At 43.7% G+C, this 23,427-nt stretch overlaps 1 protein-coding gene across 4 annotated transcripts in view; it reads left to right on the top strand.

Moving 5' to 3' along the window:
* Positions 1–1,390: 1,390 nt before the first annotated feature.
* Positions 1,391–23,427, top strand: part of Esr2 (estrogen receptor 2) — a 58,315-nt gene continuing 36,278 nt past the window's right edge. For 3 of the 4 annotated variants that reach the window (XM_051147751.1, XM_051147742.1, XM_051147724.1), the window contains exons 1-3: positions 1,402–1,531; positions 12,102–12,494; positions 14,442–14,614. In XM_051147751.1, the coding sequence (XP_051003708.1) occupies positions 1,503–1,531; positions 12,102–12,494; positions 14,442–14,614 (595 nt within the window). In that variant the 5' untranslated portion in view covers positions 1,402–1,502. Of the gene's footprint in view, positions 1,532–12,041; positions 12,495–14,441; positions 14,615–23,427 lie in introns of all 4 variants that reach the window. The other variant, XM_051147732.1, reaches the window with a different exon arrangement.

Here is a 23,427-nt window from a genome sequence, read left to right as displayed (position 1 = left end):
GTTTGCATCCAGACAATTGAGGTTGGCATTGTACAAGGCTCTCTGGAAATGCTGCCTTGGTGGTTTTCTATTAGATTACCGTCAGTCAAGAATCTTGTCTGGGGTCTGGAGAGTTAAGATAAGCAGCTGTTAAGATAGCATGCTTTCTGGTATAGAAGCTGAATTCTCTTCCCAGCATCCATGCGCAGGAGCTCACCCTCCCGGAACTCCAGCTCCGGGGAATCCACCTGTAGTCTCCGTGGGCATCCGCACACCTGTGCATATACCCATGTGCATATAATTTAAAAGATAAAAAGTAGATCTTTAAAACCCCTCACAAATGGCTTGATGACTAATTAGGCACACACGGGACACCAAGTTGGCCTACAGGTCATTTGCTTTCCTTTTAACTTTTGCCACCAATGGCTGCCTTAAAGCCAATTGTTTCTCAAAGACTAAGGTATGGTCCCAGCCTTTGCATAGTAGGGCCACATCCAGGTGGATGAGGAAGGCTAACGTAGCAGAGCTGGGAGAATCAGAGCTGTCACCAGGGGGCGCCAGAGGCCCTCGTCGCCAAGGAAGAGAGAAATCCCGTAAAAGCGCAGGCGGAATTTTTCCAGGTGAATTCCAGGAGGCACCCGGAATCTTGGACCTAGCCCAGTGCTTTTTTTTGCCCTTAAAAAACAAAACCAAACCTCGCTCTCTCTCTCTCTCTCTCTCTCCCAACCCACTTCTCCACCTGCTGATAGAAGAGCGTACGTGCCTCCACCTCCCGCCTGTGTGGCCTTGCCTTTCTGGGGCTCAAGCTAACACTCCCTGCAAGGGATCTGGCTTACGTTACTCCATTATTACTTCTTATTTTGCTTCTGTTTCCCAAACCCAGGGCCGTGCTTCTCTAGGATAGTCCTCAGACTTAAGCATTTAATGACACCCACGTGGGTCAAAGTCTGGACATAGGATGAAGCGTGGTTCCTGGACCCGCATGGTCAATTTCAGAATCCCTAGGGATCTGGTCAGAAAAAACCATTTCTAGGCCCCATCTCGGTCCTCCACCGTCAGTGTCTTGGGAGGGAGGTGTCTCTAGTGGGTGACTGTGAAGTGGCTGGAAGTCGCCATCCGGGGGATCTAATGGCGCGGCGCGGGAATGCCTGAGATCTCCCGCTCTTGGTTTGTGGTCACGTGGCCGCCTCCGCTAATCTCCCACGCCCTCTTCATCGTCTTTAAAAGAAAAACGCACTAACGTCAGTTAGTCGTGGGTAATCTTTGCAGCCTCTCCAGCTGCTGGCGTTTTTTGAAACGCAGTCTCAGGTCTCTGCCTTCTCCGAGGCTTCTAGAACCACCTGTTGAAACTTCCTGGGAGTAGAGGAGGCGGGGAGCTGGCCGGGAGGGAGCGGCTTGTGCTGCTACCAGCGCCCGTGACGCCCAGATTTGTAGGGTTTGGCGGCGCCGCAGGGCTGAGCGACAGCCTGTGGCTGCGAGTGCTGCACGGGGACCCGAGGAAAGCACGTGTCTGCATTTAGAGAATGCAAAAAAGAGAATGTTTACCTGCCAGGTAAGTGCCCCTTTGGGTAGAGTATTGTGTTCAGAACAGCAAAGGAGGAGGGGAGAGGATGCAATTGTTTTAAACACTATTGGGAAGGGAAATTTTATTGACTTAAATGCCTTTTAAAAAGAAGAGCATTCCTGTGATTTCCCCCGCCCCTCTTCTCCCTTGGCTTCCTGGCAGTGGTTGAGATGATAGCGCTTCTTGTTTGAGTATTGTGGACCAGGGAAGATGTGCCAAGCTTAGGCAGGTGATCATGGCTTGACAGTGAGTCCACTGGCCATCCTTAGTCGTGTCAGAAGTAGGGTTTTACTTCTTTCCTGGATAGTCTGAGAGAGATTAAACCTGATTCTCTAATTTGGTGGAGAGAAATCTAACTGTTGCTTCTTCACGATTACCTGTGGTGACTGTCTCGTAGCGGAAGTTGAAAATTAGGTCGAGTGAATATGATTGTTTCTCCCCGCCGTGTGTGTGTGTGTGTGTGTGTGTGTGTGTGTGTGTGTGTGAAACAAAACTTTGAATTCGAGTGGAGAGCTATTCAGAAAGCAAGCCTGCCAATTTTACTTACATTTTAGAAGACAGGTTTGTGTTTGGTGTGGTGCACAGCACTTTGGAGGAAACATTTTTGTCTTACTCAGTTTCAAGTGTTTCTGCGAGCATTCCACTTGAAATTTCATTTTTGCTGTAATGATCCGGCTCACGGTACATACTTCCTCTCTCTCCATGTAAATGTTATTTAAAGATCGAGAAGAAAGATTAGAAATCAGATACATGGCAGCAGTGAAAAGAGGGTGAGTGATACTTTAGCTCATTTTCCAGAGAAAGTCTCCACAGCAGCGGCTCTCAACCCGTAAGTCTCCACCACCACGGCAAAGCACGACCTCCCAAAATATTTACATTACTATTCATAACAGTAGCAATATTACAGTTATGAGGTGGCAACAAAAATAATTTTATGGCTGAGGGGGGGTCCCAACACGAGGAGCTGTAATAAAAGGTCGCACCATCAGGAAGGTTGAGGATCGATTGCTCTGTAGATGTTTTATCAGAAGTGAAAAGCAACAGCTTATCAGTCAGTGTTAAAGCAGACACTTTAGGGTTCCAGCTTACGTTCAGTAGTTTTCTAGATAATTCTCAAATTCTTGTTTCGAAAGCAGTTTTAAAAGTAACACTTTACCACCTCCCCTTGGTGGGGAGACCTGGTGGCACTCAAAGAAAGAATAAGCAGGCTACCGAGATGAGACTTGATAGCCTATGACCATATAGTGGGGGAGGAGGTCCCCCTCAGTCACAGACCTAGGGGAGGGGAATAGGGTGAGAACAGGAAGATACAAGTGATGGGATAACAATTGAGTTGTAATCTGAATAAATTAATTAAATAAAAAAATACAAGAAAAAAAAAAGAACATGTAGAGATGACTGCTAACAAAAAGGAAAAAATATAAACTGTTCTTCACTGTTCAATATGGAATGAACCACCACTGAATGATTTTGGAAACTATATAGTTATATTTTTATGTATTTTAACAATAAAATTTATTTTAACATTAAAAAAAAGTAACACTTTAAGTCTTGCTCATGAGAGATGTGTTTGAAATCAACAAAAAGCATATATAAGACAATTTCAAGATGGGTCTGACAAACCCAAATGGATCTAGTCAGATTTGATGTGTCTCGGAATTTATCTTTAATATAAAAGGCAAAACATAGTGCTAAATTCAACCTATCAAATATATAATTAGCATTTAATGGACATGATGTCTCTTTTAAAACTAAAACACTGTAATTCTTGCTAAATGTGTACCCATCAGGCAATGGCATTTATGTATTTCATGATAAAATTTTACTTGCTATTTCAAGTCATTTTCTGGAATGTATTAGAAAATGAGTGTATAAAATCCTGAGGAATGAACTTCAATCATTTCCTGGTAAGTTTTTTTTTTTATTATATACAAAGCCCTTGAAAACTAAATTTGGATATTAAATTTCATAATCCAGTGTCTAGTACATTGTTATAGACAAATGAATAAATTATGATTATTGCAGTATTGCTTATAGACACCTAAATTTAAGCTTTTGAAAGAAATACCACTCTAAGAATTATGATAGAGAGAGATTAGCCTTTTCTCATTTTGGAAGCTACATATATACAGTTTTAAGGAGGTGCGTGCAAGTCAGTTATTAGCGGCCAGTTTTATGGTTACTTTAGAGTAAGTTCTCTCTGTTCCTAACATGATTGAGGGGCTTAATATGTTGCATTTGGGAAGGATGCATGTAAGAGTAGTAACTGCTAACCAGAAGCACACAGCAGGGACAACTGGTGCTTAAGAAGTGTCTAAAGGACTGGGGTGGGGCTGTGGGGTGTGGGTGTAGGGGTGTGGGTGTAGGGGTGTGTGGCTCAGTTGGTAGAGAGCCTACCTTGCAGGCACAAAGCCCGGGCCTCCATCCCCAGCATCACGTGACTCAAGTGTGGCGGTGCTTGCCTATAACCCTAGAACTCAAAGTATAGAAGCAGGAAGATCAGGGAGTTTAAGGGTAACCTTGGCTACACAGCAATTTTTAGGCCAGCCTGGGCTATGTGAGACCTTGTCTTAAAAAAAAAAAAAAAAGAAAGAAAGAAAGAAAGAAAGAAAGAAAGAAAAGAAAAGAAAAGAAGAGAAGTGTATTTGCATGCATTTTTTTTGTCCATGAAATTCTTTCTGGTGTTTCTGAGTGTGAGTTTTTACTTTTGTGGGGAACACGGGTGTGGAGTGTTTGGATGGGATGTTCCGGGGAGGAGGATGGACAGGTGGTGGAAGAATGGAGGTAACCGTGTCAAAGTTCCACATATGCAGGTCCAGGAGATGGTACTCAGGGGAGAGGGCAGTGGCTTTACACATGCCGAGCAGACAGGCTCCTAACAGCCCAGCGGTTTGGATTCCTGTCAAACACCAGTTCAAAAAGGAAAATTCAGAAGCAAAAGCCTTCGTGCTCAGAAAGCACTTTATCTTTAACTGTCTGGGAATCCTTACCGTCTTGAGAGGGGTGCCCAGTGCCATGTCAGTGGACTGGCACCAACCTGTTTGTGGCTCTTCATAGAATGTCTTCATAGAATGTCTTCCCCAGAGTGCGGTGAAAATGTGCATTCCACAACATTGTCTCATTTCCACTGAAAACGGCATGAAAGTTTAAGGAGTTTATGGGATTTGCCTAAGATATGGTTTCAGGCATTACAGAGCCTCGGACCCAGGCTTGTGCTCTGTCCCTTGGGCCAGAATACTCATGAATGTAGGTTGGGTGGTAACTGACTTCTGTCCTTTGGCTAGATTTGTAGGTCTGCCTTCTCGTTTTTGGAATGCCGTGTTTTTCCAGGGCCAACCTGTTTCTTCTGCATAAAACCACTGTCAATATTTGGGGTTTTTAAAAGTTACTTATTTCTTAACTTGAGATCCAAAATATGTTTGCCCAGCTAGTACTTTAGCATGCCACGCATAACCCCATGCATTCAGAAGTTTTCTGAGGCTGTGACTAAGGAAGAAAAAGCTCTTTCATTGGAGATCACATTACTAATTATCCAAGATGCCACTGACAAGTAGTCGTGACACGAATCTGGGTGTATCAAAAGGTATTCGGCGAAGGGGCAAGCATAGTTCTAATGACCGTCCATCCAGCAGGGGCTCTCTGCAATACCGAATGTACTGGGACTTGGTAGAAACACCAGAGAAATTGACAGGTGATATGCAGGCATATGAGACCTCTGCTTTCCGGGCAATGTCACTGTGGCGCTGATCTGTGACCCGAATGACCTCGGCACTGGCCGTTCAGTGGCATGTGCCTGGCAGGGTCATTTGAGCTGCTGACCCAAGGTTATACATCTCAGCTGTAGGTGAAAGGGATGATGTGTTTAGTGCTTTGCTGTTTTTAAATTTTGTGTTCATTCATCAGCTGGAGTGGTTTTCTTTTTCCCCCAAGTTCATGTCTTTGCATGTGACTGTTGGTTGGTTTGGTTTTTTTGTGTATGTGTGTGTATGTGTGTGTACATGGGCAAGCCAGAGGACAACCTCAAGTGCTGCTCTTCTCTAGGCACTGCCCATATTGAAAACAATTAAATTTATTAGTATTTTAAATTTTTATTATTTATGTATATGGATGTATGTATGTGCATGTATGTGCATATGCATGTGTTACCTGTGGGATCAGAAAAAGTTGTCAGATCCTCTGGAGTTAGAGTTATAAGCAGAGGTGAGCCACTTGATGTGAGTGCTGGGAACTGAACTTGGGTCCTCTAAAAGAGTAGCAAGCACTCTTAACTGCTGAGCCATCTGGCCAGCCCAAGTTAATTTATATCATCATCATCATCATCACCACCACCACCATCACCATCATCATTATTGTGTGTATGTATGCATGATGTTTATGAGAGTGTAGGTGTGTGCATGCCATGACTCTGTATGTGTCTGTATGTTCTCTCATTCTCTTGTGGGTTCTGGTGATCAAACTCAGGCTGCTTCTGAAGCAAGTAATTTTATCCACTGAGCCATCTCACCTGTGTCTACCTTGTTTTTTGAGACAAGGTCTCTCATTAGTCTGGTATAGACTATCTAGAAGCTTTTGTGTGTGTGTGTGTGGGGGTGTTTCCAGATAGGGTTTCTCTGTGTAGCCTTGGCTGTCCTAGACTTACTTTATAGACCAGGCTGGCCTCGAACTCACAGCAATCTGCCTGCCTCTGCCTCCTGAGTGCTGGGATTAAAGGTGTGTGCCACCACACCTGGCCCTCTAGTAGCTTTTTACATGGATTCTTGGGTTGCACTTGGGTCTTCATGGTTGCAGAGCAAACACTTTACTGTGTTATCTCCTCAACCCAGGTACTTCATGCTGCTGTGCTGCTGCTACTGCTGTTTTCTTTTTCTTCTTCTTCTTCTTCTTCTTCTTCTTCTTCTTCTTCTTCTTCTTCTTCTTCTTCTTCTTCTTCCTCTTCCTCTTCCTCTTCCTCTTCCTCTTCCTCTTCTTCTTCCTCTCCTCCTCCTCCTTCTTGTTTTGGTTTTGGAGACAGGGTTTCTCTGTGTAACCCTGGCTGTCCTGAACTCACTTTGTAGACCAGGCTGGCTTCAAACTCACATCGATCCACCTGCCTCTGCCTCCCTGAGTGCTGGGATCACAGGTGTGCACCACCATGGCCAGCATGCTTCATGCTTCTTAAAAGCCTGATAAAAGGACTGGAGAGAGATTTCAACAGCTAAAAGCACCTGCTGCTTTTTCTGAAGACCAAGGTTCAATTTCCAACACCTATGTAGTGTCTAACAACTATTTGTGACTCCAAGTCCAGGAGATATTCTGGTTTCTCTGAGTATCAGATATGCACTCAGTGCACAGACATCCATAGGCAAAACACTCATACAGAGAGAATAAGAGTGAGTCAATCTTAAACAAGAGACCTGAAGTGAGGAAAGCACAGCAGAGGCTCTGATGGTTGCCATGGAGCCTGCTGAACTTCCGGATGCGGAAGTGATAAATACATGCTTTATGGGGATGAAAAGTTAAGACCTGTGGATTCAATAGGACCTTGTTTGATCACAATGCTAAAATTTTATCAAACCATTTAATTATATTTTTGTTAACTTAGTATTATCTTGAAGTCCTTTGCTCAAATTTGTTTGAAATTTGCTATTCTCTTGGCTTTTAAACTCCTGAATTGAATTACTTTTCATATGATGATTCAGAGTTTATTAACAATACTGTGTTTATTCCTTATGGAGATTTACATCCTAAAAGAGTCATTGGCATCTTTTGTGTTTTTCTGTTTGTTGGTTGCCTTTTTGTTGTTGTTGTTGTTGTTGTTAAAGACAGAATTACAGTACATAAATCTAGATGGCTTGGAACTCAATGTGCAGAAGTGGACCTCAAACTTGCAGCCATAACTCTTGCCTCTGCCATCCCCTTGCTGGGAATATAGGTTTGTGCCATCATACCTGGTTCGTTTTGGTAATACTCTATATGAGAAAGGCTATGAAGGGATGGGATGTGGCTCCACTGGTAGAGAGTTTTCCCAGCTTGTACAAGGCCCTGGACTTGATCCACAGCACGACATATACTGGCTATGGTTGTATACATCTGTAATTGTACACCTGCAGAGGTGGAAGAGTTCAGGGTTATCATTAGTTGTATAGTAAGTTCAATACCAGCCTAGGTTACATGAAATACTGATTCAACAAACAAACAAAAGCAAAAAACAAAGGTAGGACTGTAGATGACCCAGTGGCTAATTGTGAGGACCAGGGTTCCAACCCTGGAACCAGTGCAACAAGCTAGATACCCCAAGCTTGCAATCTCAGCTCCAAGAGTGATGCAGAGAGGAGGTCCTCCAGTTTTTGGCTTATGGCCTAGCAGAGAAAAGCTTGAGATCTAGGTTCAGAAAGAGAAGGAATAGTGGGAAATGACATCTTCCCCAACACCCTCTCTGGTCTCCATGGGTACATACATGCGCGCGTGCACACGCGCGTGCACACACACGCACACACACACACACACACACATACATGAAGATAGCATACATACCATAGAGACTATACTCATTTTGTGACATAGTTTTTATTTGTTTTTTAAAGATTTATTTATTATGTATACAGCATGCATCAGATCACATTATAGATGGTTGTGAGCCACCATGTGATTGCTGGGAATTGAACTCAGGACCCCTGGAAGAGCAGTCAGTGCTCTTAACCACTGAGCCATCTCTCCAGCCCCTAATTTTTATTTGTTAAATTGGACCCTCCATTTTGTCTTTTTACAATTTTGGGGATGTTCAAGAAATTTACATTTTAGCCAGGTGTGGTGGTGCACTTTTTTAATCCCAGCACTGAGGGAGGGAGCGCCAGGTGGATCACTGTGAGTTCGAGGCCAGCCTGGTCTTCAAAGCAAGTCCAGGACAACCACGGCTAAATAGAGAAACCCTGCCTCAAAAAACAAAACAAAACAACAACAACAAAAACAAAACAAACAAACAAACAATAAATAAATTTTAATTTTAATTACTACTTCCAAATTTTGTGTATAACTACTATTGCTATGTGTGCCAAGAGCTTATCTATGTCACTCTCAGTTGTTAGAAAGTGTACTGTTTAAATTCTGTTGCTAAAGTGCTTTAAATGTGCTTTTAGGATTTGGCAGCATCAGCCATGCTCAGATGACAAGTTAAACAGTGCAGTGATGCACAGTCATAGAGCTGAGATACTGAAGATCCAGCACCATGACAACTGGGTTAAGATATTATTGGTGATATATTGGGTTAAGATACTTATTGTTGTAAGAACTCACTTTTGCAATTCCAGATGCCATTTTTGACTGCATTGTTTCTGTATGTTTACTTTTTTGAGAATTTTTATATTTTTGGTATTCATCCTCTGTCAGATGCATGGCTGGCAAAGTTTTTTCAGTCCTTGTGTGGTGGATTCCGTGGCTGCACAGAAATGTTTTAACTACACAAAGTACCATTTATCAACTGTTCGTCTTATTTCCTGAGTGACTGGAGTCCTGCTTAAAAACTCCATCTCTATGCATAAGCCTTTTGAAAAGAATTTTATTCGTTTATACTGCATGCCTGAGTGTGTGGGCCTGGTGGTCTCTAAGTGCGCTATGTGCTTGCAGGTGCCCCAGGAGACCAGGGAAGTGGTTAGGGTCCCTTTGAACTGGAGTTACAGGTGGTTGTGAGCCAACCAATGTGGGTACAAGAGCAGCAAGTGCTCTTAATAGTGAGGCCCCAGAGGCTGCTCACTGGCTAAGAGCACTTGCTACCCTTCCAGAGGACCTCTATATTATACACCAAATTTCCCCTGCCTCTGAATTTTTGCAGCATCTGTTCTGTTGGTATAGCAGTCTGGGGCAAATCAGGCCATACAGTTTTATGGTACCTTCCACTGGGAAAGTTTAATGTAAATAAATACAATCAGAAGAGAGGATTATAAACTATGCAGCAATTCTTTTCGCCCCTTAGGGCTGAGGGAGGATACCCAAGGAAGGGCAATTCTGAGGGGTTTAGAACTTGGTGGGCAAGGTGAGGTTTGGCCATTGACTAGCACTGATGCCTGTTGGTTTAGAGGATTTAGGGTTGCTGATTAAGTAATAGGTACCCTCTAAAATGCAATTCAGTGATTGGTTGCCAGCAACCAGGTCATGCACACAAAGTGGGAATCTGGATTCCCTCCCTCAAGGGCAGAAGGCCTTCGGAGTGTGCCAGTTACCAGGGTGAGGGAGTCTTGTGCAATGGATGACTCTGCAGTGCTCAACCTTTTGGCCACAGTCTAGAGAGGTGTCTATGAAAAGGTCACTGCCACGCAGACTACAAGGTTGCTGAGGGATTTCATTCCTGACCTTTGGCTGGGGCAAGCTCCACCCTGGATTCTCAGGGCCAGAAATTGCAGCAAACCTTCGTCACATGGTGTCTCTCTAGTGCCCTCTACTGATCTCAGTTTGGTCTTACAGGAATTCTGGGTTGTTTTTTTTTTTTAATAAATCCCACATTGAAGGTGACTTTTAAAGTTTAGAGGCAAGAGACTAACAGAGTTACCACGGTCAGACTATTTATGTGATAAATTTCTCATTTTTGATATTTTAGGATTATAGCATATTTGAATATGTTAAAATTATAATAGTCTCATTCACTGATGTCCTCCTTTAGGCTTACTTTTCAGTAACAGCTTACAGTTGACCTTATGCAGTTCTAGGGAAAAATATCTTTATGCGTTCCTGTGTTTTTAAATTGAAAAGCAAATTTGTGATAAATTATTGTGGTTAAAAGTTCTTATAGTTCAGGCTGGAGAGATGGCTCAGCAGTGAAGAGCTGGCTTCCTCTCCAGATGGCCTGTATTTGATTCAGGCTCCAAGCATCTGCGTGGTAGGATCCAAGCATCAAAGCCATCTGCAACTGCAGTTCAAGGGGATCCTGGCACCTCTGTCGGCACCAGGCACACATGTAGTGCATAGACACCCCGCAGGCAAAACATCCATGCATGTAAAATATAATAACAGTATCTTTTTAAAAACTGGAGCTGACATCAGCAACAGTAAAGTAATAAAGAGATGAATGAGAGGTGGGGGTTTGGCTGTTGGTGGACTGCTTGCCCGGCGAGTGTGGGATCCTGAGTTTGATCCCTGTGTTGCACAGACTCAGCATGGTGGTGAGTGCATATAATCCTGGTACTTGGGAGGAAGGTAGAGGCAGGAGGGTCAGAATTCAAGGTCATCCTTGGTTACATAAGTAGTTTGATACAATAGCACTGGATACATAAGAACCCATCTCAAAAAACAGCAAATAAAGTAGAGAGTGAGAACTTTGCACCTTATAGTTGCACCCCTCTGTAGGTGATGCTGTCAAGCAGATCTTCCAGGATATGCTTGTGGTCCTGTACTAATATGTGTTAGCATTTTTAAAAAGATCTATTTATTATTATGTGTACAGTGTTCTGCCTGCCAGAAGAAGGCATCACATCACATTACAGATGGTTGTGAACCACCATGTTGTTGCTGGGACTTGAACTCAGGACCTTTGGAAGAGCAGGTGATGCTCTTAACTACTGAGCCATCTCTCTAGCCCCGTGTTAGCATTTTTAAGATAAAATGAGTACTTGAATTTTTAAAAAAAGAGTTAGTTATTTTATTTATTGCATTTGAGTGCTTTATCTGCAGAAGAGGGTATCAGATCACATTACAGATGGTTGTGAGCTGCCTGTGGTTGCTGAGAATTGAACCCAGGAGCTCTGGAAGAGCAGGCGGTGCTCTTAACCACTGAGCCATCTCTCCAGCCCAAATACTTGAATTAAAAAAAAAAAAAACCTATGTCTTTGTAGACACAGACACGCAGACAGACAGAGACGGACGGACACACAGAGAAGGTGTGGGCACATGGGTGCTGTGGCATGTGTGTGCCTCCCCCTGACAACTTTCAGGAATTCTCTCTCGCATTCCTCCGAGGGGTCTGGGCTTGAACTCAGGCCGTCATGCTTGAACGGCAAACACTTTTGCCCACAGAGCCATTCTGTTGCCTGCTCTTTATTTTTAATTTTTTGAGATATAGTCTCATATACTCCATGCTGGTCTTGAACTCCTGACAGGAGGATAACGTTGAACTTTTGACCCTTTTGCCTCCATCTCCCGAATACTGGGTTTACAAAAGTTTTTCTTCAGCACATCTACGTCTTTATTAAGTTTTATTTCCATGCTCTGAATTGATTTCCTTATTTCATTTAGATGTTTGTGTCCCTGGTTCATGCAGTGCTGGGGATCAAAGTTAAGGCTTCCTGTGTGTGAGGCAAGTGCTCTACCAACTGTGTACTATATTGCTAGCCCCTGGCCCCGGTTTTTGTTTATTGATATGGCATCTCACTCTGTAGGTCAAGTAGGCCTGGAACTAGAAATCCTCCTGCCTCAGCCTCCCTGAGAGCTAGGGTCGTGGGTAAGCACCATTGCCCCTAGCTAAAGCGAATGCTTCTTATTGGTTACTCTAGCAACCTGAGCTTAACTACGCATGGTTTCCTTTCCTTTGCAGGCATTCCACCTGCCCATGAGTCTCTGAGAACACAATGTCCATCTGTGCCTCTTCTCACAGGGAATTTTCTCAGCTGCTGCCTGCTCAAGACATGGAGATCAAAAACTCACCATCAAGCCTTAACTCCCCCGCTTCCTACAACTGCAGCCAGTCCATCCTGACCCTGGAGCATGGCCCCATCTATATCCCTTCCTCCTACGTAGAGAGCCGCCACGAATACTCAGCTATGACATTCTATAGTCCGACTGTGATGAATTACAGTGTCCCTGGCAGCGCCAATAACCTGGAAGGCGGGCCTGGTAGGCAGACTGCAAGCCCAAATGTGCTATGGCCGAGTTCTGGACACCTCTCTCCTTTAGCGACCCATTGCCAGTCATCACTTCTGTATGCGGAACCCCAAAAGAGTCCTTGGTGTGAAGCGAGATCATTGGAGCACACCTTACCTGTGAGCAGGTAAGTCCTGTCCTCGTGGTGGCATGGTCCTCACTTTACAGTTCAGTATGAAGAAAGACATGTGTTAGACAAGGTCTTTATTTATGTTTTTAAAGATTTATTATTATGTATACAGTGCTCTGACTGCATGTACACCTGCAGGCCAGAAGAGGGCACCATACCACATTATAGATGACTGTGAGCCACCGTGTGGTTGCTGGGAATTGAACTCAGGACCTCTGGAGGAGCAGTCAGTGCTATTAACCTTTGAGCCATCTCTCCAGCTCACAAGGTCTTTATTTTGTCACCTGCATCCTTAGGATACCAGAGACATGTTGTTCTGCCCTAGTCTGATAGTCTAGTTCTTATTACAAAGTTGTGCTTATTTACTGGGTACTGTGGAGAGAGCTCACCGCAATGGGCATTCTCTTTATGCAGCAAGCATCAAACTTGCATCAGTTTGGTTTGGACGAAGGTGTTGGATTTTAAATGTTTTTCCCCCTTAGTCAGATTAGACTTACTGTAAAAAGTGACAGGCTACTTACCGTTGATGACAAATTGTTTTCCAGGATGAAAGTAGCCATGGCAACACTACAACTTCCACGAAGTAGCCATGTGAAGCCAGGAAACCTAACAGGTATAAGCTTTAGTGATGAGGTGAGGCAGTGCTTGGTATAAGGACCAACGAGAAACACTGTAGGATTCTATTGGAAACGTCCAAAGTTAAAACAAATTGAACTCCAAATGCATGGCAACATGACAGATTATTTCAATCTAATTTCTAAGATTTTCAGTGTTGACAATGGCCGTGGAGGAAGAGGATGGCATATTGATAAGTGGTAGAAAGAAATGGATTTCTAGAAAGAAGTTAGCACTAAGCTAGGGCACACTGACCCATTAAATGCATTACTTGTAGGGTGTGGTGGTGCACACCTTTGATCCCAGCACTCGGAAGGCAGGGCCAGTCTGGTCTATATAGTGAGTTCTAGGACAGCCACGGCTACAGAGACAGATCCTGTCTCAAAAAACAAAACAGGACAAAAAGCATCACTCCAAATATTGTTATGAAACGTAGAGGAAACAGGAGTTGGAGCATCCATCTCAGCGCAGGAGAGTCTGGGTCCAACCCCCAGCACCCCCAAACCAGTACCTCCAAGCTCCAAAGCAAACCAAACCAACCATTGAGAAAATATTACACAAAATTTAATTGTTCTTTCTAATCTTTTTGTTTATTGGTAAGATAAAGAAACAAATATAAAAACTGTGAGTCAAGCCTTAAGATTAATGATTTTCACTCACATCTCTTTTAAAGGATGGATTTAAAAAATGATTTATTTATTTTATGTGCATTTGTGTTTTGCCCACATTCATGTCTATGTGAGGACATTGGATCCCCTGGAACTGGAGTTACAGACAGGTATGAGCTGACATGTGGGTGCTGGGAATTGGACTTGGGTCCTCTGGAAGAGCAGCCAGTGCTCTTAACCACTGTGCCATCTCTCCAACCCAAGGATGGATTTTTTTTTTTAACCTCTTGAATTCTCATCAAAGTCCTATTAATATTGTCAAAACTGTTTTCATCATTTCTAAACTAGTAACATCTATACTGTCTTCCTCCTCGACCCCAAAGAAACATGTCTCAGCAAAACCAGCACCTGAGTGGGAGTGCACTTCTTCTTGTGGTGCTGGGCGCTTCCTCTTAGAGCTACTGATCCCACCTCGAGCCACCTCCCTCATTGTCTTCTGAGGACTTGAGCTCACCATGTAAATGTCACTCATCCCCCAAACAGGCTCTCCCTGTGAGATGATGTCACATTTCCTGGAATATATTTATACCTCATCCTGGAAGGCGAAGAGATTAAATTGGCAAAATTCGTGCTATTTTTTTTTTTTTCCCTTTCTTTCTGGGAAGCCCTTCCCCTTTCTCTTTCGTCTTTTTACAATGGTGGTTTTCTCCGCTCCCCCCAGAGAGACACTGAAAAGGAAGCTTAGTGGGAGCAGCTGTGCCAGCCCTGTTACTAGTCCAAGCGCAAAGAGGGACGCCCACTTCTGCGCAGTCTGCAGCGACTATGCCTCTGGGTACCACTACGGCGTCTGGTCGTGTGAAGGATGTAAGGCCTTTTTTAAGAGAAGCATTCAAGGTACAAGACTCTGGTAGACCACTTCTTTAGTTTTCATCCTTTGGCTTGCAAGCGATTTTGCAGAGATGGCCTGCTGCAAACGCCACCGTTGGTCTGGCTGATAACATTGCATGAACTTGAGCAGCTGAGACAAACATGTGTGGGGGAGTGGGTTGAGTAGGGGTGTGCGGGTCCTTGAACTGCATGTTTCTACCCCATAGTTTCAAGATTACAGGGGTCAGTTTGCCCCTATGTTACCTAACTGGGGAGGGGGGATGTTTAGAAAAGAAGAAAAGATATCTATTTACAACCTTGTAGAGATACTGCTTGGGGAAAAAAAAATCTGTGCTCACCAGAAGCTCCAAAGGGTGTCTGCCTGCCTGCCTGTCCACCCATCTATCAGTCCATCTGTCCATCTGTCTTTCTTGTTGGCTTGCTTCTGTTCTCTCTCTGTGCTTTCTCCCTCACAGCTTCCTCTCAGGCAATCCCTGTCTCAGAGTTCTGTCTCTACCCATGCTTCAGCGTCCTGTTCTCAACTAACTAGTGAACACACAGACATTATTAGTGTGAGAGTGACAATTTAATATTGGGTATGCTTAAATCATGATGGTGGACAGGCTGCTGAGGGAAAGAGAATACATATGATTTATGAAAATGGTCAGGGATTAGGTATGTATGGTAGCTGACTTCGAAAAGTGTTGTCCTTGGACTCACAGAGCTTCCTTTGCAATCTCCTAGTTTTCAGTGTTGGCATCAGACTGTCTCCATGACCTTCACTGGAGCCTTTGCTGGCGGTTATTTACTTGGTGTGTACTTGTTCATGATGTGCTTGCACTTAATTGTGTGTGCGCGCGTGTTGGGGAGGGCATGAGTATGCCATGGCATACATGTGGAGATCAGAGAACAACATTCTGGTGTCAGTTCTTTCCTTTCACTGTGTGGGTCTTGGGGCTCGAACTCAGGTCATCATGCTTGGCAGGAAGCGCCTTTACCCACAGAGCCTGTACTTTATTTTTAAATCACACTTTTAATAAGCTTCAGGCTGTGCACATTTGGCTCTGAGGCTTGTCAGCCTGACTGTCCTTGCCACTTCTCCCTCTCTCACCAGCCACCTTTCTTTCCTTTATAGCCCTGATATACTTAAGTCACTTGTTTTTAAAGATGTTTATTTTTAATGTGTATGGAAAGGTGCATTGTGTGAAAGGGTGTGTGTGTGTGTGTGTGTGTGTGTATAGAAGGGCACGTTCATGTGTGTGGAATGGTATGTGTATGGAGGAGTCAATGTACATGCGTGTGGCATGTGTGTATGCATGCTTTCATAGGAGCACATGTGCACATGTGTGTACATATGTGTGGAGGCCACAGAGAGACATTAGGTATATTCCTCATTGCTCTCAATTTTCTTTTTTAAAATATTATTTTGCTTTATATGTATGAGGATTTAGCCTGTATGTGTGCCTGTGTACCACCTATGTGCCTGGTGCTCAGGGAGGCCAAAACATGACGCCAGATCCCCTGGAACTGGAGTCCCAGATGGTCATAGGCTGCTGTGTGGGTGCTGGGATTGAACCTGAGTCCTTCGTAAGAGCAGCAAGTGCCCTTAACTACTGAGCAGTCTCTCTAGCACTCTCTGTTTTTTGAACAGTGTATGTTATGGAACTGGAGCTTGTCGATTGGCTGGACTGGCCGGCCAGGCAAGCTCTTGGAATCCTGCTGTCTCTGCCTCCCAGTACTGAGATTTCAGGCTTAGGTTTCCCTAGGTGTTGGGACTCTGAATTGAAGACTTCGTGCTTGTACCACAAGCCACTGACTCACCGAGGCATCTCCCTAACGCCAAGTTACTTTCTTGTTGGCTTGCTTCTGTTCTCTCTCTGTCCTTTCTCCCTCACAGCTTCCTCTCAGGCAATCTGTCTCAGAGTTCTTTCTCTACCCATGCTTTAGCGTCCTGTTCTCAACTAACTAATGAATACACAGACATTATTAGTGTGAGAGTGACAATTTAATGTGTCCATTGATAAGTCTAGATCAATAGGACAGTTTACCTCAAGAGAGAAACACTGGTAACATCTGGAGGCTGGGGATTGGCATGAAGTAAAGTGCCATCTTTCTGTGTGTCCCTGAAGTGTACCCTGGACGGGTGGCCACTGATTAGCACCATTTCTTCATTTATTGGCTCTCTGGCTTTACCACCATCTCGTCTCCTCTTCTCTAATGGAGGTATTTATGGACTGGTAGTGGTAAAGAGATATTCTTTAAGTATTTTTATTTATGATACCAGAGCGACAGATTATAAAAGCAGGCTTAGTTCCCAATCTATGATCAGAACAATTCAGATTTTCTGAAATTTAAATTTGAAAGGTTTTTGTTAGCTTGTTTTTAGATGGGTTCCCAATATAGCTCAGGCTAGCCTAAAACTCTGCATAGCCCAAGCTAGTCTCAAACTAACAAAAAATATTTACTGGAGCTGGAGAGGTCGTTTAGTGATTAAGGGTATTGGCTGCTCTTCCAGATAACCTGGGTTCAAGTCCCAGCACCCACATGTCAGCTCTCAACTACCTGTCACTCCAGTTCCAGGGAATCTGATGCTCTCTTCTGGCTTCCATGTGTGCTGACATACACACAGGCAAAGCACCCATATACAGAAAAACTTTAAAAAACGCGCGCGCGCGAGAGAGAGAGAGAGAAAGAGAGAGAGAGAGAAAGAGAGAGAGGGAGAGAGAGAGAAATGTAGAAATGTCATGGTATCATGGTGTAAGTATAGAAATCAGAGGCAAACCCAGGTCTCCAGGTTTGTGTGGCAATAACTTTTACTGGCGGAGCCATCTTGCTGGTCCCACCGCACTCTGTGAGACAGGGTCTCTCACTGGAGTTAGAACTCATCTTTTCATCTTTGCTGAGTGAGTTGTCCCTATAGGCTCTTGTATCCTGTGTCTTGCTCAGGCTTCATAATGACCTTGGGAGGAACTCTTGACCTATTACAAGGAACTACAGTCCTTAAAAGGAGATAATTCTCCTTTGCTGTGTAGGAAATGGATGTCTTCTGGAAATAGCTATTGGACCTTGAAATATTATTGGTGCTAATTGTTGATGATAAAATTTCCTCTTTTTATTTTGTTGTTGTTGCATCAGCCAGGATATCAGATCCTGAATATGCAAAAAGAAAAGTTAATGATTCTTTCACTAGACTCTTTATATTTGGGGGCATAAACAGTTTGTAATAGTTCAAAATCTTTTTTCTTATCTTGCCTTTTTTTCTTTCTTTCTTATTTTGGTTTTTCAAGACAGGATTTCTTTGTTTAGCCTTCCTGGCTGTCCTGGAATTCACAGCTCTGCCTGCCTCTGCCTCCCAAAGACATGCACCACCACGGCCCTGATGATTGCTTAGTTCTTTTTAAATGGCTTCAGATAAGCCAGGATGTCACACTAGTCACTTCAGAGGTTGATTACATGTAACTTTTATTTTTATTTTTGTGACAAGGTCCCATGTAGTCCAGGCTGGCCTTGAACCCATTGTTTAGCCAAGGAAGATCTTGCATATATTACCCTCCACCTCCACAGAGCTGGGGATGGTAGGCATCTCCCACTAAGCCCAGAATATTCGGCACTAGAAATTGAACCCAGGACTTCCTCGTGCATGCGAGGCAAGCTCTGTACCATGCCTCTACTCATACTGTCGTTTTTAACATTTGACATTTTTCAATTTCCTAGTTTCCAACTTTCCTTGCCAACTTGGTTGGTAAGCTGCTCGGCCATGTTTCAGTGCACTGGGTGCTATGTGGTGCTGGGTGCTGTGTGCTGGGTGGTGCTGTGTGCTAGGTACCCCAACAGTGAATTGGCTGATCTCCTCCCACAGTGAGTTGCCATAAGACATCAGATGCTGTCGTTTCTCTCCTGGGCTGTGGAGCACAGAGAAGGCATAGTGGAGGGCGCTTACTTGCCACTTCTGGTCCAGATTAAGGCATGGCTTAGATTTAAAAGCTTATTATTTTAATTCTATTACATTTCTTTCAGCAAATACTAGCAGGACTCTGTATTAGGCTGTATGACAGAGGGAGACTATGCAACATATTCGATTTTGTTCACCGCAGGCACGCTGCAGTTTTTTGAATGATGGATTTGTAAAAAGTATTGGGCTCTTACCATGCATAGAGCTTCATATTCCTTCTTTCCCCCTTTCTCTTTCTGTGTGTGTGTGTATGCTTGTGCACACGTGTGAGTGTGTGTGCTTGTGTACACGTGTGTGAGTGTGTATACACGCCCCTGTGGAAGCTAGGGGTCTCCACTGGGCATCTTTCTCCATTGTTTGCCACCTTACTGTTGGAGGCAGAGTCTATTACTGAAGCATTTGTGCCCAGACGTCACCCAGTGCTGGTGTCTTGGATACGGTGCTGGCTTTAACACCGGTCCTGGGGATCGATCTTGGGTCGTCCATGCTGTGTGAGTAAGCCATCTTACGTTTGCCCTTACACTTTGCTGACCAAGCCGTCTCCCTAGCCCTTGTGCTTTTTTGTTTGTTTGTTTGTTTGTTTTCTTTCACATCATGTGGTTGGCAAACACTTCCTGTTGTTAGAGGTCTAAAAGCCTTTCTCACAGCTATTAGCATTCAGCCCTATAGACCGGTTGCCTTGTCTTTACTGTTGATGGTATTATCGGTTATTTTTTATTGTTTAGAATAATGCTATGATTTAGAGTTGTTTATAAAACACTGAGAAAATTATTCCTCTTCAGAACAATTGGATAAGGTCAGAGTGTCATGTTTAAAGTTTTTTTCTCCTCACTCCTTTATGGTCCGAGTCTCATGTAACCCAGACTGGCCTCAAATTTGTAGCTGCCTTTGAACCCTGGAACCTCCTGCTTCCATCTTCCAAATGCCTAGTCTGTATATGTGAGCCACCATAATTGGGTTAATGTTGAAAATTCTTGATAGGTTTTTTTTCAACTATTTTTTTAAAAGGCCCAAGAATGATTTTTCTGTTAGTAAAATGCGAATGGGTTTGTTGTTGTTCGTTTTTGTTTCAAGGCGGGGTCCCCTGTAACCCAGGGTGGCTTTGAACTCACGACCCTGAACTCCTGGTCCTCCACTCACCACTTCCCAGGTGCTGTGATTACAGGAGTGTGCTATCATGTGCAGGTGTACTTGGAACTGAGGCTGGAGCCCAGGACTTCGCATGCTGGGCACAGACTATAGCAAACGAGCCAACCCCCAGTCCCTGGAGGGTTTTGTTTTGGTTTTTACCGAAGTCCTCATAGCATTGAGACTATCGGCTCTCTATTTTATTTTATTTTATTTTTAAAGATGGGGCCTTGCAAAGCTGTTTAGCTTGACCTTGAACTCATAATGCAGCTTTAAATTCCTCTAGTGTCTATTTCCCAAACTGACTCTACATTTGACACGCAGAAATATCTTATCACTAAATGGCTAAAAGTCTTACCAACTTTGAAAGTCTTAAGTATGGTTTTTAAACTTATGTCTTTCGACATTGGGAAGTCATATCAACTTGTACTTAATTTGTAAAGGTTGATTTTTACATGTTATTATTTATTTGAAAAAGAAACATTTTGGTATAATGAATAACATAAGAATCAAATGTATTTATCTTTAAAATATATTTTTTCATACATTTTGTTGATTAAAACCTTCCATTTTTTCCCCTCTGATTTAACACATGGGAGCTGGGCTGCAGATAGAGCTCTGCTTCAAAGAGAGTTCCAGGCTAGCCCAAGCTGTAACGCACAGCCTGGCTTCCAGGAGGGTGGCTGCAGATAGAGCTCTGCTACAAAGAGAGTTCCAGGCTAGCCCAAGCTGTAACGCACAGCCTGGCTTCCAGGAGGGTGGCTGCAGATAGAGCTCTGCTACAAAGAGAGTTCCAGGCTAGCCCAAGCTGTAACGCACAGCCTGGCTTCCAGGAGGGTGGCTACAGATAGAGCTCTGCTACAAAGAGAGTTCCAGGCTAGCCCAAGCTATAGCGCACAGCCTGGCTTCCAGGAGGGTGGCTGCAGATAGAGCTCTGCTACAAAGAGAGTTCCAGGCTAGCCCAAGCTGTAACGCACAGCCTGGCTTCCAGGAGGGTGGCTGCAGATAGAGCTCTGCTTCAAAGACAGTTCGAGGACAGCCCGAGCTTAGTGCACAGCCCTGCTCCCAGGGGGAAAACAGTGGAGGATCTTAATGTGAGGTATAACTTACACATAGCAAAATTTCCCAGTTTAAGTCATTCTAAGGTTTTGAAAATATGCTATGTGATCAGCAACAGGATAAAGCTGTGAATGTTACAACTGACGGTTCCCTCCCGTTTGTTCCACACTAGTTCCCCAGGCTCTTGGAGCAGCTGTTCCAATTTCTGTCCCTGTGGTTTTGTCTTCTCTAGAGGGTGATAAAACAGACTCAGAAAGTATACAGCTGGCCTGGGACAGCTGGCCTGGGATAGCTCCATTGGTAGAGTGTTTGTCTAGCATGCACGAAGCCCTGGGTTCAATCCCAGCACTGCACAATCCTGCATGATGCTGCATGACTGTAATCCTGGTTCTGGGAGGTAGAGGCAGGAAAAATCAGAAGTCTTGAGGCTATGCTCAGCTGCATGGCCAGATCAAGGCCAGCCTGGGCCACATGGGATCTTGCTGTTGTATTGTAATCCCATGCTGTTGAATGGATCCTGATGCATAGACACACTTTGGTTTGTTCAGACTTTCATTTGGGTGCTTTCCAGTTTTATGCAATTTTAGATAAAACCACTACATATATTTATCTTTTGTGGCAATTTAGAATAATTTTATTAAGTCGCTTCTCTCTTTCTATTTGTTTATTTGAGGCAGGGTTTCTTTATGTAGCCCGCCTGTCTTAGAACTAGCTCTGTAGATCAGGCTAGCCTAGAACTCAGAAATCTGCCCGCTCTGCCTCCTGAGTGCTGGGATCAAAGCACTGCCTAGCATGACTCCTAATTCTTTTAAAAAAATTTTTTATTATTATTTTTTAATTTTTCGAGACAGGAGACACAGTTTCTCTGTGTAGCCCTGGCTGTCCTGGACTCACTTTGTAGACCAGGCTGGCCTCAAACTCACAAAGATCTGCCTGCTTCTGCCTCCCAAGTGCTGGGATTAAAGTGTGTGCCACCACTGCCTGGCTCTAATTCTTAAAAATTAAGAAAAATATAGATTTTTTTTTATACCTATGAACTCCCCTAGAAAAATCCCTTCCTTCCTTCCACTTTCATTCCTCCCTCCTTCCCTCCCTCCCTCCCTCCCTCCTTCCTTCCTCCCTCCCTCCTTCCTTCCTCCCTCCCTCCTTCCCTGCCTTCTCTCTTTCCAGGCAGGGTCTCACTATGTAGCTAGCCCTGGCTGTACTCAAACTCGATATATAACCAGACTATCTTAAACTCATAGAGATTTGCCTGCTACTGCCTGAAGAAACCTTTTTTTGATAATTTGTTTATTTATTTGTGTGTGTGTGTGTGTGTGTGTGTGTGCGCGCGCGTGTGTGTGTGTGCATGAGAACACATGTGGATGTATACCAATGCAAGCATGTGGAAATCAGAGAATAATAGGCAGGAACTGGATTTTCCTTCCACCATGTGGATCTAGGGGCTGGAACCCAGGCCATCAACCTTGCTGGTTGCTGCCTTGACCCCTGAGCTATCTTGTAAACCCTGTTTTTTGTTTAAAAATACATTTATTGTGCATGTACATGCTAAATGTATGTGTGTATATACCTGTGTGTATGTGTGTATATGTCTGTGTGCACATGTGTATATGCGTGTGTGCATGTGTGGGTATATGTATGTGGTGTGTGTGCATGTGTGAACATGTGTGTGCATGTGAATGTGTGCATGTGCATGCTAAATGTGTGTATGTGTGTGTTCAAGTCCTTACATAACATAGCACGCTTATGGAGCTTAGAGGCCAGCTCTAGGTGTTAACCCAGCTCATGAGGCTTGTACACCAAGTGCTTTCACCAATAACAATCTCCTGTTCTTATATCAGGAAACTGTTTATTGCTTTTTAATTGTTTTGTTTTGATTCTTGCTATGGTAGCCCAAGTTATTGAAACTTATCATGTAGCCCAAACTTTAAACTCACTCTCAGTGGTAGTAGCATATGTCTTTAATAAGCTGATTTACATAGTAAGTTCTGGAATAGCCAGGATTATGTAGAGAGATTCTGTCTCAACAAACAAACCAAAGTATAAACCTACAATCTTCCTGCTTTACCCTTAGTACCAGAATTACATTTGTGCCCCCAAGTATTGGCTTTATTTATACATCTTATATATAAATACATAACATGAATACATATAAAAACATCTTTGACACTTTGTTCATTTTTCTGAATGTTTCTGGCTTCTGATTGTATGCTCGCAGGCATGTACCCCTGTCTTCCTCCTCCCTCTTTGAGAGTTCACAATCAGATCTTACTGGTCCTGTGCTGTCTCCTTTTATTACCAAGCTGGACAACATGTCTTCAGGCTCAGTAATGTCACAAGAAATAGATAACCTTTTTGTATTTCATACTATAAAAACTCGCTTTTAAAAATGAAGTTTTATATCTTAAGTAAAAGAGTCAACTCTGTATCTTGCATCTAATTTTGTCTTGAGCTGTTCCGTGTTTCTGTTCCTTGGAGCACGAGCCCTGACAGTTGCATTGTGGTTAGCGTTGTTTTGGAGACAGGTCAGGTTGGCCTCAAACTTGCTACCTAACTTCGTGTGACCTTGAACTCAGGATCCTCCTGCCGCCACCTCTCAAGTGCTAAGATTCCAGGCATGCACCGCCATGCCTCGCTCTGGTAATTGCATGGGGCCCCCAAATCAACCAACCACGTTAACAAATGTACCCCTGACCCCATT

This window comes from Acomys russatus, chromosome 1, assembly GCF_903995435.1.
Source record: "Acomys russatus chromosome 1, mAcoRus1.1, whole genome shotgun sequence".
Classification (NCBI taxonomy): domain Eukaryota; kingdom Metazoa; phylum Chordata; class Mammalia; order Rodentia; family Muridae; genus Acomys; species Acomys russatus.
This window is presented reverse-complemented; position numbering and strand designations above follow the sequence as displayed.